Consider the following 13683-nt stretch of genomic DNA (forward strand, 5'->3'; position numbering starts at 1 on the left):
ATCTCATCTTATTAAAAAGCTTCTGCACTGCAAAAGAAACCATCAACGGAACTAAGAGACAACCTACAATGTGGGAAAACATTTTTAACAGTTGTTCCTCAGACAAAGTACTATTATCTAGAATATATAAAGAACTCAAAAGAATCAGCCCCCCCAAATATAAAGACCTAATTCAAAAATGGGCATCTGAAATGAACAGACATTTCACAGACAAAGAAGTAAAGGCAGCAAGTAAATATATGAAAAAATGTTCCACATCACTGGTCATTCGAGAGATGCAGATGAAAACAACACTGAGATTCCACCTCATCCCACAAAGAATGGCTGCAATCAAAAAATTAAACAATAACAAATGTTGGAGGGTTGTGGGGAGAAAGGAACCCTTCTCCATTGTGGTGGGAGTGCATACTGGTACAAGCACTATGGAAATCAATATGGAGATACCTCAAAGAGCTGGGACTAAAGGTTCCATTTGGCTCAGCCATCCCGCTGCTGGATATCTTTCCAAAAGAACTAAAAGAATCATATCACAGTGATGTACACGCACCCATGTTTGTAGTGGCACAGTTTGTAATAGCTAAAACTTGGAAACAGCCCATTTGCCCATCAGTTGGAGATTGGATGAAGAAGATGCAGTTTTTCTATAAAATGGAATATTACTCAGCCATAAAGAATGAGAAATTAGATTCATTCATAGGAAAATGGATATATATTGAGGATACACTCCTAAGTGAAATAAATAAGTCACACATGTGTAAATACCAAATAGTTTCTCTGGTGTGAATAATCTGCAATAATACATAAGATCCTAATGAGATAACTGACATTGTGAAATGGGAAGCACAGGGCTAAAGGTGTAGAAAAAGTGGGAAGGGTAGGGGCAGGGTAATAAGGGAAAAGAAAAAAAATGTGAGAAAATGAAAAGATGGAAATAAAGTGTTTGTAAATGGGCAGGGGAGGAGTGGGTGAAGGGAGAGCAGGGACAAGGGGAAAAAATGAGAACCAAGACCTGTCATGTAAAGGTACAAGATCCCAATAATGAATGTAACTGTACTGTATTCCTAAAATGTACCAATAAATTCCATTATTTAATAAAAAAAATTAGGCTGTGTGAATATAAACTCACTAGTGGGTCAAAACTAACCCTCGAGCAGCCCATTTGTGACTTTCATTCTAAACAATCTCTAAGATTTCTTCTAACTCTTAGGGACAGCGTTACTGTGATGGCACCATATCTACCTTGTCTTGCCTGAGAGACTTGGTGGGCAATTTTCACAGACCCAACCACAGAAACAGAAATATCTTTTACCATCTGATTTCCTTTCAAGATTAGTTTCTGTCAAGCCTGGCAGAGGGACTTTGAGATTTTGAAAATACAAACCAAGGGCCACTCACATAACTGCTGACAGTTCAGAGAAAACTCAAGTTAAGTTGCCTTGTGTTGAGCTGGTATATCCAACTTATTTAGATATATGGTGATCAACTGAAGCCCCAGGATGGCCCCCAAAGTGTCCAGAAGAAAGAAGTTCATAAAAGGACACAAGTTGGTTACACATGTGTAGAGCACCCAGTTCCTAGGACAAGCCTCTCAGGTGACTATGTCCATCCTCTTGATTAAAGAAACAGAGCTCCAAAGAGTAAGAGTACTTGCTCATTGAGAGTTGGTTAATGCCTGAGCCAGAACATAACCCCCGGTTCTCTGACACTGAATTCTATATCACACTGTCACTCAAAATGTTTCAGTGGTCAAACAAGTTTGAGTAAAACTGAATTTAACCAACTTTTAAGAAGATGTCTTTTGTAGAACTTGCCAGGGACTTCTGATGTGCTAACAGCCTGAATCAACAAGAGAGGAGGTGTGTGGTATTTCCACAATTTATCTAACCATGCAAATCCTCCTTTAAAATTTACACATCACTGAATGTGTGTGTTGTACTGTGAAATATGCTTGGGAGATATGGTAATCCATTATTCTCTCAAAACATTGATTAGAGTTCTCTCTGAGGTATCTGAAGACCTATAATAGTTGAAAACAAACAAAAACAAGGAGAAACTCTCTGAAGCCATGTCACTAAAATTTGATCTCAGAAACCAGCTGTTGCACCATAGTGGGAGAGACAACGAGGCACACTCTCTTCCCTGTGCTCGAAGGCAGCCCATCGGTTCATTTCACTGTTTCAGCCAATGAATACATAAGCTTCTTACATTAGTCTGATATGAACTTGACATTTAATTTCATGTGAGATACAAACTGCAACCCTAATCACATGAAGGCAATCTACACATGTCTGATTTATAAAAGGCAAGAAAGAAAATATAACTACCAGGAGAAGTGGTCATTTCTGTGACCGCGCCTGAAATGATAAAACAAACAGGAACTTGTAAGAATGTTTTAAATTTAAAACTTCAATACCTCAGATATGTTTATTTATTTATTTATTGAGTTTATTGGTACATTTTAGGTATACAGTACAGGTACATTTATTATTGGGATCTTGTACCTTTACATGACAGGTCTTGGTTCTCATTTTTCCCCTTGTCCCTGCCCTCCATTCACCCCCTCTCACCCTCCCCATTTACAAACACTTTATTTCCATTTTTTCATAAATTAGATGCAAAATACTTTTCTGAAATACGAAGTTAAAAGTAAGAAAGTTTTCCTAGTTGAGAATGAAATACAGACAGAAATGTTTGAAGGTAGGAACTGAGAAATGTTCCTTGTTTATGGTAAAAATGCCACAGGACGGATCAGAAAGGTCCTTTCCCTGATGCAATCAGGACGAATTATTTTGTAGAGTGGCAAAATACTGGGAATCTCCCTAATTCTAACTTTAGGCTTTTATCATTGATTTCTGTCTTTTAAAAAAACCAAGCTAGGTTTATAATAACAAGTTACCTGAAATCTAGGGGAAAATGGTTCCTCATTATTATAAAACATCTTATGACCCCTGCTTGAACATTTTTCTTCGGTTCATGATCTATCAAGAACTACACAAGTGCATCCAACCTTCTCACTGGAATGTTTGATGGTAGACTAGTTCAGTACTAAATTCTCAGGACCCAGAATTGGGCCTGACACCCTGAAAGGGCTTGATAAAACCCTGCTTGAATTTTTCTTCGGTTCATGATCTATCAAGAACTACACAAGTGCATCCAACCTTCTCACTGGAATGTTTGATGGTAGACTAGTTCAGTACTAAATTCTCAGGACCCAGAATTGGGCCTGACACCCTGAAAGGGGGTGAGAAATGAGAGGAACTGGGTTTTGTTCATGGGATTCCGAAGAGCAGCACTATGAAATCAGCTTTAAAGTTCATAAAAGATAAGGGCAAACACTAGGAAACACCATTACCCCTACTATCGATTGACAGAGGGAATCTGGGAAGTCCCTGCAGACTGCAGCTTGAAGACCGAGGGTTAAGAAGAACTCATGGAGGTTAGGCCAAGCCCAGGGTCAATGAGCACATTAAGAAAGTCGGAGAGGTCTCCTGGAATCAAGGCCAGGGTATGCTGTGGGGCTGTTACACTACACACCCTTATACGCCCACTGCCCGAGTGAGTCTCAGAACTTTGAGAATGGACACTGGGTCTCTGTGCGGAGGACCTGAATAAGACCCAAACCTCCTCATGTTAATTTCCAGATCCCCACCATGACTCATGGCTCTGTCGGCCTCAGAAGAAAGCTGGGAGTGAGTACCTGAGCAGATGACCCCGGCGTCCTCGTGGTGGCCACAGTTGTGGACAGACAAGCCCAGATGGCAGCACTGGCCTAACGAGGTCTCATTGCCTTGGCACTGCACATCATCCAGGAGGATGCTCCCAACACCCCCCCCAAAGTGGCCGCTCCCCAGGGCCTGGACGCCTTCTCCACAGCCTAGCTGCCGGCACACCACGTGGGCAGCATTGAGGGCCCAGAGATCATTGCACACGGTACCCCACGTGCCGTTGTGGTAGACTTCAACTCGCCCTTCACACAGGCTCCTCCCATGCACCAATCTGATGTCAGGCAGATCTGCAGAATACTCAGAGGTTATTGTTGAAATGTGACAGGCAATTACGAATGGGATTTTATTTAGTTACTAATATAACATACCCTAGACTCCAGAGCCTTAAAAATGCTTGCTTCCTGCTTCTAGGTCTCAGAGAACTAAGTGAAATTAGTGCCTGTAAATACAGTGACTGGTTTTTCTGTGGCACTTCTGATCTCCAATATTTTGTTCCATCATTCCCATCTTTTGGTTGGGAATATGGTAATTACAAGGTTAAGGATAAATACCAGTGTTGGGACTAAGCCTTCAAACTGATAAGCAATGGTGCCAGGATTGCCTATCTTGAATTTTCATTATTTCCTTTAGGTCAAGTCTGTCTATTGGCCAAAGTTCAAAATTAATAGCATTTTATAAGGTACAGAAAAAGTAGACAAGCAACAGCTGGCCCTGCATGTAGCCTCTCCTTCCATTTCAGCTCTTCTTTTCTCAGTCCTGGGGAAACCCTGGATCTAGGCGGACACTGACACCACTGGCTATAATCTCAGGGAATCCTCTAGAAAGGTCTGACAGCCAACAAACTTCAAGAGAAACAACAGGAAGATTACCAATGGCAGGAGCTCTTTCTGGTGAAGCTGGGACAACAGCTGAAAGAGAAAAGCCAACATACTCACATCAGTGGAGGTGAACATCAATAAAATGTTACAAGCAAGTGAGTGTACAAGTCTTTGTCAGTGCCAATGTGGCAGGTCAGAGATTTGTGACACTGTGACACCATCACAGAGAGATCAGACAGGGTCTTTCTGATCCCTGGGAGACCCTGACTTACTGATGCTCAGTGGAAGCATCTCTCTGAATCTCACCACAAAGTGTCACTGAGGGCCACTCAGATCATCTGAGGCTGCAATATTGGATGAATAAAATCCCCAGATACCATGAAACATTAATCTTCTGATTTAAAAAAATTGACTGGCCAGGGATGTAGCTCAGTGGCTTTGTTGCCTGCCTTGCAGGTATGAGGTCCTGAGTTTGATTCCTGGTACAAACAAAAAACAAAACAAAACAAAAACTGAGTGAAGGGGTAGAATAAAAATGGCTGCTCCTTGAGTTCAATCCTTGGTACAAAAAAAAAAAAAAAAGCTGCTCCCTCACTTTATTCTTTGCCCCATTGGGGAACCTCACCTCTATCTGGTCTCCTGAGGAGGGTGGTGATGTTGGGGCTGGGCTATGGAGATCTCACAGTGGAGTAAGAAATACAGATGTTCATTACATACATTTCCTCAGTCACAAAAGGTAACTAAAACAGGGATTCAATTTTAATTTAAATACTTGAATGGTCCTGACTTAGGCAATCAGCAATCAAAAGAGTATTCAGACAGTGTAGCTTTCTTGGAGAAATTTCCTTGAAACTTCTGAGCTTGACACAAACAGAAAAATGATTCCTGAAAGTTACAACTTCTCCAGGGTGCACAACTTTCTGATTCCAGATATGTGTGTGCTTACAGGATCTCTTTTCTTCTGAGATTCAGGGGAACAGGCTGTGACACTGGGCAGACATTTCTCCCCACAGCAGGGTGACATGTCTAAGCAGTTCCCAGGATGTGGGACTTAGACTGCTAATGCTGGGTTGGTCCCAGGCAAAGCAAGACAAGGCACTTCCCTACCTGAGACCTAGTGCCATTTAGTTGACCTGCCTAGCTGGGAGGGGCCCTGGCACAGCAGAGTTCATAAAGGTACCTGAGCAGATGGCCCCGGCATAATCATGGTGCCCGCAGTTGTGAACTGACAGGCCGAGGTGGTGACACTTTCCCAAGTTGGTCTCTTCTCCTGTACACCGCACATCATCTAGGAAGATAGGGCAGGAGCCAACACCAAACAGGCCTCCCCTGGGAGCTGCCAGGGCCGCCCCGCAGCCCAGCTGCCGGCACACAACCTGGGCAGCAGGCAGGTCCCAGAGGTCGTCGCACACAGACCCCCAGATGCCGTTGTGGTGGAGCTCCACTCGACCCTCACACGGGGTCCTGCCGTCGGCCAGCCTCACCAGTGGCAGATCTGCAGGAGCGAAAAGCCACATTTGTGGGAGACGCCTTCATCAAAATGAAATGAAACCCAGCACCAAGCTGGAGAATTCCACTGTGGTGGGCAGCCTGCTGCCTGCTACCTAGAGAAGGAGATGCTCATGTTGGAACATTGTAAGCTGGAGAATTCCACTGTGGTGGGCAGCCTGCTGCCTACTACCTAGAGAAGGAGATGCTCATGTTGGAACATTGTAAGCGGAGGAACAGCTATGACTGATTTCTGCGTCTGAAATTCAGCATGGACTCTACCATGCCTTTCTGCACCGTCAGTTTCTTTATGGGAATGCAGGCCCCAAGCTGGCTTGTGGAAGACCCACTTAAAAACAACGTTCTTGCGCCCTCTTTTGGGTGTCTTTTATTATGTTATTTTTCTAAAACGCTCCAACCAAAGCAGCCCAATGTTTGGAGCTCAGACTTTGCATTTCTAAACTAGGTCTCTCAAAGCACACGATGAGATTCTCAGAACAAAATTACGTCTGCTTTACTTGAATTTAGAAAAGTGTAAATTATTTCTTGGGGAAAGACTTAGGTGGTTGGGAGTTGGAAAATCCAGAGGAAGGCAGAGCCTCTCTGCTGTAAGAAAGTAAGGTCTTGACTGAACACATTTTTGGATCTTTTAAATGCAAAGCAGATGAAGTTGTTTCTCCAGGTCTGAGCCTGCAAGATTGGGGCTGGTCCAGGGGGCCCCCTTTTCGAAGGTGCTACAAGAATACAATATAGAGCTTGGTCTTTGGATGCTGTACCAGGTGGATGGCCTTATCCTTACAGAGATTCCCACACTGGATGAACCAACTGCATGAGCCTCTGGCCGCTAATGAGCACAGCTACTTTTCAATTCAGCATCAGGGCCACAGAGGTAATTTTGCTACATTTCTCTTGTTCAAAAAGGCCAGACCCTGGCCTCAGAAAGACAATCACGAAATGTAAGAATGGAAAACGTACCTATTGGATTGAAAACATGTGGCTGCTCTCCGGGAATCGAAGAAACTCTATACGTTTTTTTAAAAAAGCTACAATAAGTACATTCTTAGCAAACACAATAAAATTTCATATTCTTTTCAAATATCATCTACATTACATACGTGTGTCTTCAAAAAATCCCACTCAGTCTCTATCACATAGTTACATTTAAGACATGATGATAGCTCATGAATGTCTGCAGGTTGTTCTAATTAAGAGGGAGATAGATCTTTTGCAAAGGGAAAGGAACTGAAAAATGATGGGAGGGGGGAAGGAGGAGAGAAGAGGAAGTAAAAGGAATTAAAATGTGCTATGTAGGGGCTGGGGATTTAGCTCAGCGGCACTGCGCCTGTCTGGCAAACACAAGGTCCTGAGTTCAATCCCTGATAACCCTCCCCCAAATGTGTTATATACATGTACCAACTCTTCATGATGAATATAATCATTATGTACTGAAGACATACACTAATAAAAATGAAACCTTAAATAAATACCTTTGATTATACTTTAAAAATAAATAAAATTCGTGTTGGGATTATGAACCTATGGCCCCAAAGGCAGAGCTGTCTGCTCATAACTACAGAGTTCAACAGCTACATTATGGGTCCCAGGTAGGGGTTCAGGTGGAGGAGCAGCTCCTGGCCCTGGCCTTCCTGCACCCAGGATCACCTGCCCCCAGGCTCAACTGCCCCCTTTGGGCTGCCAAGACCTGTTTCACAAACTGCCCTTTTGGATCAAGAGCCAGTGTCTTAGAGTTTTGCTGATACTCTGTTCTCCTAGGTAGAAGTGGATGCAGAGCAAGACCCAGTGGAAGGGGAACCAGCCCTGGGCCCTTACCTTCCAGAAAGTCTGGTGCTCAGGGCAATGTCAAGGAAAGTTAAGGCTTGGAAGGAAGCCCCAGTGTAGCACCCCTGCACTAGATACCTAGCTACTCTCCAGCAAATAAAATGGATGTGAACTCGCAGAGAAATTAATGTCCAAAAGTTGCAAACTCTGCAGAGATAAAGTAAATATAACCCTAGAATTCCTCTTACGTATTCTCATCTAGTGTTGGTTGTCTTACTTGGCTAAGAACTGTGAGGCAGTAATTGTGACAAAATTTGCCTTAGTTATTAATATAACAACAACAACCAAATAGCAGTGATTCTGTACATTTGTGATTTGTCAGGTGGATGGAGACTGGCTGGAGATTTTGGGTCAGCAGAATATTCTGTCTTCTTTTTTTTTTTCTCATTGAGTTTATTGGTACAGTTTAGGTATACAGTACAGTTACATTCATGATTGGGATCTTGTACCTTTACATGACAGGTCTTGGTTCTTGTTTTTGCCCCTTGTCCCTGATATTCTGTCTTGTTAAGTGGCAGCTCCAAGGCCAGCTCCCACAAACTGCTCTTCATGATGTTGATGTGAAGTGTCTCCCAAAGATCCATCCATTGAAGGTTTGGTTCCCGACGCAGTAATGTTTAGAGGTGAAAACATCATGAGGACTCTAACCTCACCAGTGGATTAATGTATTTGATAGGTTCATAGCTGAGTGAACCATTGGCAGGTGATGGAAACTGTAGGAGATGAGGCCTAAATGGAGAAAGTGGGTCCTGTGCGGTATGCTCTTGGGGATACCTTGTCCTCTAGCTCTTCTCTCTTGCTTACCAACTCTGCTTCGTGGCTGCCATGAAATGAGTAGCTTTTTTCTGTCACAGCGATGTTTCTGCCTCATCATAGGCCCACAGCAATGAGGCCAGTGGACTGTGGACTGAAACCCCTGAAACTGTGAGCTAAAACAAACTCTTCCTCCTTTGAGTGGTTATTCTCACGCCTTTTGTCACAGCCATGGAAAGCTGTCTAACACATCAATTCTCGCATCTCACAGCCCTATCTCCTATTACCTTTCAATCACAGGTTTTCTAAGTGAACTCAGACATTCTCAGCCCTTCTTCTAGTAGCAGCCACGTGTAGGGCAGCCTGAAGCCATGGAAGAGGGTGAAAATGGACATCCAGGAGGGATGCTTCTTCCCACAACAATGCTAGGCTAGTTCTGAGCTCAAACTCTTCAAAGTGAGGGCTATTGAAGAGAAAAGAGAGAATTACCTGTTGTTGTGAGCACCTCCACTGGCTTTAGAAAAGATGCTGTGAATGGATAGAAAGCAAAAGAAGAAAATTATACATATAGTTTTGTTAAACAGAGGTTAACCCTTAGTTACCACCTTTAACTCTTAGTCAATTATCTCTTGTAGAGTCAAGGACTCTCCACATTTTGAATCATTTACAGATAGTTTCTGAATCTAAATTGTATTCCTTTCTCAAGTCCTTTCTCTGTAGGGTGCATTCTTTTCATCCCCCAACTGGTGTGTGAACAGTAAATATAAGCCAACTCATACAAGCTCAGGAAAACCAAAGATTGGTGATTAATAGACTTTTTTATTTTCTTCAAAAAAGAAAATTTTATAGACAAGAGAGCATCCTTTAGAGATCTCGGCTATGCACATAACTTATCATGGCACATTCTCTGAAAGACAGGGGTCACTTCTTTATCCCACCTTTCATCTGCATGTTTGACTTTTCTCTTGAAGACCAGCATGGAAGAGTGGCTGACTAAATTTGAAATGTAACAACTACTGGGCCAAAAGGAGCCAGGAGCAAACTAAAAAGTGTTTTTTTCAGGGTCTTCATTTTTTTTTTCATTAAGTTTATTGGTAAACTTTAGGTGTACAATACAGTTATATTTATCATTGGGATCTTGTACCAAAGATAAACCATTCTTTCTTTTTGTTGTTGTTGTTGTTTTGTTTTGTTTTGGGGGGGTACCAGGGATTGAATTCAGGACCTTCCACTTGTGAGGGGGGCAGTGGCACCACTGAGCTAAATCTGTAGGTAGACCACCTTCTTTGAATCACCAGTGTACAATGCCTTGTTATGGGAAGAAACTGCACCCCATCTGGGGTCCAAGAATGGCCTTGAGTTACCATGGGTAGAAAGCCGTATATAGACATGAATCCCTGTAGTGCTCAGGCCTGGAGTGAGAGCAGAAAATAACGTCTAAGCAGCATGCCCTACTGTATAGTAAGCATTCCCTCAGCCACTCTGCACAGAGAAAAGCAATGAGTCCCTATCCTCCTCAGCCTCATCCAGAAGGGGAAACTGAGGTAGCCTGTTGTTAAGAGGTTTGCTAGAGGACTCACGGCTGGTAAATGACAAAGACATGGCATTTGGTCCCTAAACCAAACCCTACCGCCCAGGGTGACTTTGCCAAGGCGAGTTAAAGCTGATCAATTAAGAACAAGTAACATTAGCCAGGTGTGGTGGTGCATGCCTGTAATCCTAGCACTTGGGATGCTGAGGCAGGAGGATCACTATGAGTTCAAGACCAACCTGGCCTACATAGTAAAATTACCTGAAGTTGAATAACTCGCAGCAGCTCATGGTGTTGCATAAGACAAAGAGTCTATGAAAGACATGGTAAGTATGGGTAGGTTGTCTGCTTCATTCTTTTCAAACTCCAGAGGTAGGCCTGTTTGAAACAGAAAAGCACAATGTCTCATTTTGGGGAGAAATTGTACCTCCCTCTGGGCGTCCAAGAATGGTAATGACCAGTGATGGTCACTGGATCACTGGGCTCATTTCTGTCTTCCTGCCAGGCACTGTAACATCGTTTTCTTTTTCTTTTTTTTGGCCAATTGACTATAGTAATGGTCACCTTGTGTGGAGTATTCATCTCACCAGCTGGTTTGGTTTTGTAATCTTTTCTGTGTATGTGTGTGTGTGTGCGTGTGTAGGTCTTGCCTCCCAGAGTAGATGTCTATTTGTAAAGCACAGAACCACATTATCTCAAAGACATACACCAGTGACCTCAATGTAAGGAGGGTGTGGCAAGGCCCTGAGAGGGCTATGGAACTGGGCCAGGTGTTCCCGCTGGAGATGAAATAGAACCTGGAACTGCTGCTCAGGGGCCCTTGCAGTTGCCTCTGATCCACACCTGATAGCAACGGCCCTGCTTTCCAAACTTCCAGGTCCTTTAATCCCTAGCCCTGTCCTGTGATTCGGACTCGGTATGTGGCTTCAGCTCCTGCTTCACTCAGAATACTGATTCTGTCCTTTGACTTCCTCCTCCTCATAACTGTCCAGCACCTCCACCATCCTCTGTCCTATCCTATCTAGCTGATAAGCCATCTTGCCTCTTCCCAGAAAGATGTGGAGATAGGTGGGGACTTTTGACTCCGACTATGGCATTTACTTGCAGAAACTTAACTGGGATAAAAACCAAGAAATAAGGGCCTTGGGCAAGGACCTGGGCTCCCAGCTGTTAGGAAAGTTCTTCATGTTTCCTATAAAATGAGGGACTGAACCCAAGAGATGATTCCCAGAGGTGTGACTCATCACTGGCGGGACTGAGATAACTTGGTGGTGCATCTTTTAATCTTGTGACTTACACATATTTATTGTATTACCATTTGAAATTCACATTTAGTTCTTCCCTGAATTAGGGGTGTTTTCAAATAGGCACAGGTGGGTGTGAACTGATTCGATTCGAAAATGTGCTGTTTATTTTTAAAACATTTTAAGCATAGTTTTATTTCCTCTTTTATTAAAAAAATATTGTCTATTGGTGGCAGGTGGTCCTGGCTCTCTGTTTAGAAGGATAAAGTGATCAAGTTTCCTTCTGAAAAGAATTTACGTAAGTAAAGCAGGAGAGTCAGTTGAAAGGAAAGTACTTTGATGATTACAATGTGGGTAATGGCAGGGGCTCTGAGTGGCTGATGCACAGGAAACAGTGGTCTGGGGACCGTCCCATACCCTGCTTCTCCGTGAGCTGTTGGGCAGGAGGCTCCTGGAGCCACCGTGTCACTAGTTCCCTCTGGGCTGAGAACCTAGGCTCACCTGAGCAGATGGCGCCAGCGTCCTCATGGTGGCCGCAGTTGTGGGTGAACCAGCCACCGTGCAGGCACTGCCACAGCCTGGCTTCTGTCCCCACGCACTCCACGTCATCCAGGGCCATGGGGCCCACACCTCTCTCAAAATGTGCCTGGCTGAGGGCTGACACAGACCTGCCACAGCCCAGCTGCCTGCACACCACCTGGGCGTCATAGAGGTCCCAGCTGTCATCACACACGGTGCCCCAGCTTCCACTGTAGTGCAGCTCTATGCGGACTTCACACCGGTGGCTGCCATTGGACAGCCTGAGGGCCACATCTGGGGCAGTCAGATACACTCTGTCACCACTCTGGGGGCCATCCCTGTGCCACTATGTCAGAGGGAAACTGGCATTTCCTTTGAGTCTATTCACTTTTGAGGGCTCTACCCTCATGCTCCGGGAGAGAACCTGTGGCTTCAAGCTGCTTGCAAAAGCACTTTGGGTTTACTGTTACAGCACTGTGATTGGAGGGAGGGATATTTTTAAGCTTGTTTGCCATACTAGATTAATTGTTTATTTAGGATCCTTGCAAGCCTCGTGTAAAGTGACCATCACCAAGTATTCAACACTATTGCTGCTCTTAGTGTGGAATAACACTTCTTTTGCACACAGTTTTGAATGAAACAGGCTCCACGATAGTGTAAAACAGTACCCTTTCTCAGCTCTGTGTGCTGTGCCTCTAACATGAGAAGCCACTATTCCAGGGCAGAGCTGGTGTCAGCCAGTTTCACCAACTCAGACCGTGGGAGCGTGGGAAGGTCCTTGCAGGTTAGTAGTGCCCCGCAGATTGAGCCATCCTGCTTTACCATCATTGCCAATCAGTGACTGAAGGACCTACCTGTGTCATTCTCATCTTCCTCCAGGGACTCATAAGATGCTAAGAAACCAGTGTTGGTGATGATTGTGTCACTATGGAACACCACCGTCATTCGGTTTGATGAGGAGGTAAATGTTGGGCTTCCCCTGGAACAGAACCTCCCCATTCATATGGAGCCATAGAAATTTTCTAATCTGTGAAGTGAAATGATATCATTTAAATTTCGCCTATTAGAGCTGAATCCCTTGGTCAGCATTGGCCCAGATTGGCTCAGGAAGAGCTAGGAAAACTATAGGTTAGAAGAGGGGAGAACCCTAACAACACTGGCAAAATGTACCCTCCCGTTTTTAAATATATTTTCATCTTTAAAGTCAATGGTATTTTCTAAATATCTATTATAAGCACAGGGGATAGAATTAGCATGGTATTGATAGTATTTGATGAAAGGTTAGAGAAATTGTTGTCTTGCCCCTGACCTCTTTTCCCTTATTTCACTCTCCTCCCCAGAAGCAGATGGGAAAAACAGTTTCATTTTATTTTCTCCCAGAAAGATTCTAGGTGAAAATGGCAGCATCACTCATGGTTTTCCTGCAGTTCCCTCTATAGCAGCACACACTATACATGGGACAGCAATATATGGATGCAAGAGAGTCTGTTTACCTGATCCCATCCTGATGGATAGGTAGACTGTTTCCACTCTATCGCTAACCCATGAAGGTTGTCATGATGACCCTTAGTGCACATGGGAATTTATCTGTAGACCAAATTCCTGGATTGGAATTGCTGTGTTGAAATATCTGTGAGCTTCATTTTGTGATCAATATCGCAATGAGCCATCAGGACTAGCTCACTCTTGAGAATTAAATTTGGAAGTCTTTTGGGAAGGGTAGAGGAAGGGAAGCAGTAAAACTGGTGAGCATAACTGAGCGAAGA

At 43.7% G+C, this 13683-nt stretch overlaps 1 protein-coding gene and 1 long non-coding RNA gene across 2 annotated transcripts in view; one reads left to right on the forward strand and one right to left on the reverse strand.

Moving 5' to 3' along the window:
• LOC104859205 (deleted in malignant brain tumors 1 protein) overlaps nt 1–12043 on the reverse strand; it is a 113523-nt gene extending 101480 nt beyond the window's left edge. Inside the window, exons 1-5 of the mRNA XM_033761228.1 lie at nt 11900–12043; nt 9113–9151; nt 5724–6038; nt 4595–4633; nt 3698–4012 (exon numbers count right to left, since the gene is read on the reverse strand). Of these exons, the coding sequence (XP_033617119.1) occupies nt 3698–4012; nt 4595–4633; nt 5724–6038; nt 9113–9151; nt 11900–12017 (826 nt within the window). The 5' untranslated portion in view covers nt 12018–12043. The remainder of the gene's footprint in view (nt 1–3697; nt 4013–4594; nt 4634–5723; nt 6039–9112; nt 9152–11899) is intronic.
• A 458-nt stretch (nt 12044–12501) lies between these two features.
• Nucleotides 12502–13683, forward strand: part of LOC104859203 — a 2609-nt gene continuing 1427 nt past the window's right edge. The window contains exons 1-2 of the long non-coding RNA XR_779308.3: nt 12502–12701; nt 12797–12878. This is a non-coding gene — a long non-coding RNA (uncharacterized LOC104859203). The remainder of the gene's footprint in view (nt 12702–12796; nt 12879–13683) is intronic.

Source organism: Fukomys damarensis, unplaced genomic scaffold (assembly GCF_012274545.1).
Source record: "Fukomys damarensis isolate Sample0158 unplaced genomic scaffold, DMR_v1.0_HiC HiC_scaffold_8, whole genome shotgun sequence".
NCBI classification, from domain to species: Eukaryota; Metazoa; Chordata; class Mammalia; order Rodentia; family Bathyergidae; genus Fukomys; species Fukomys damarensis.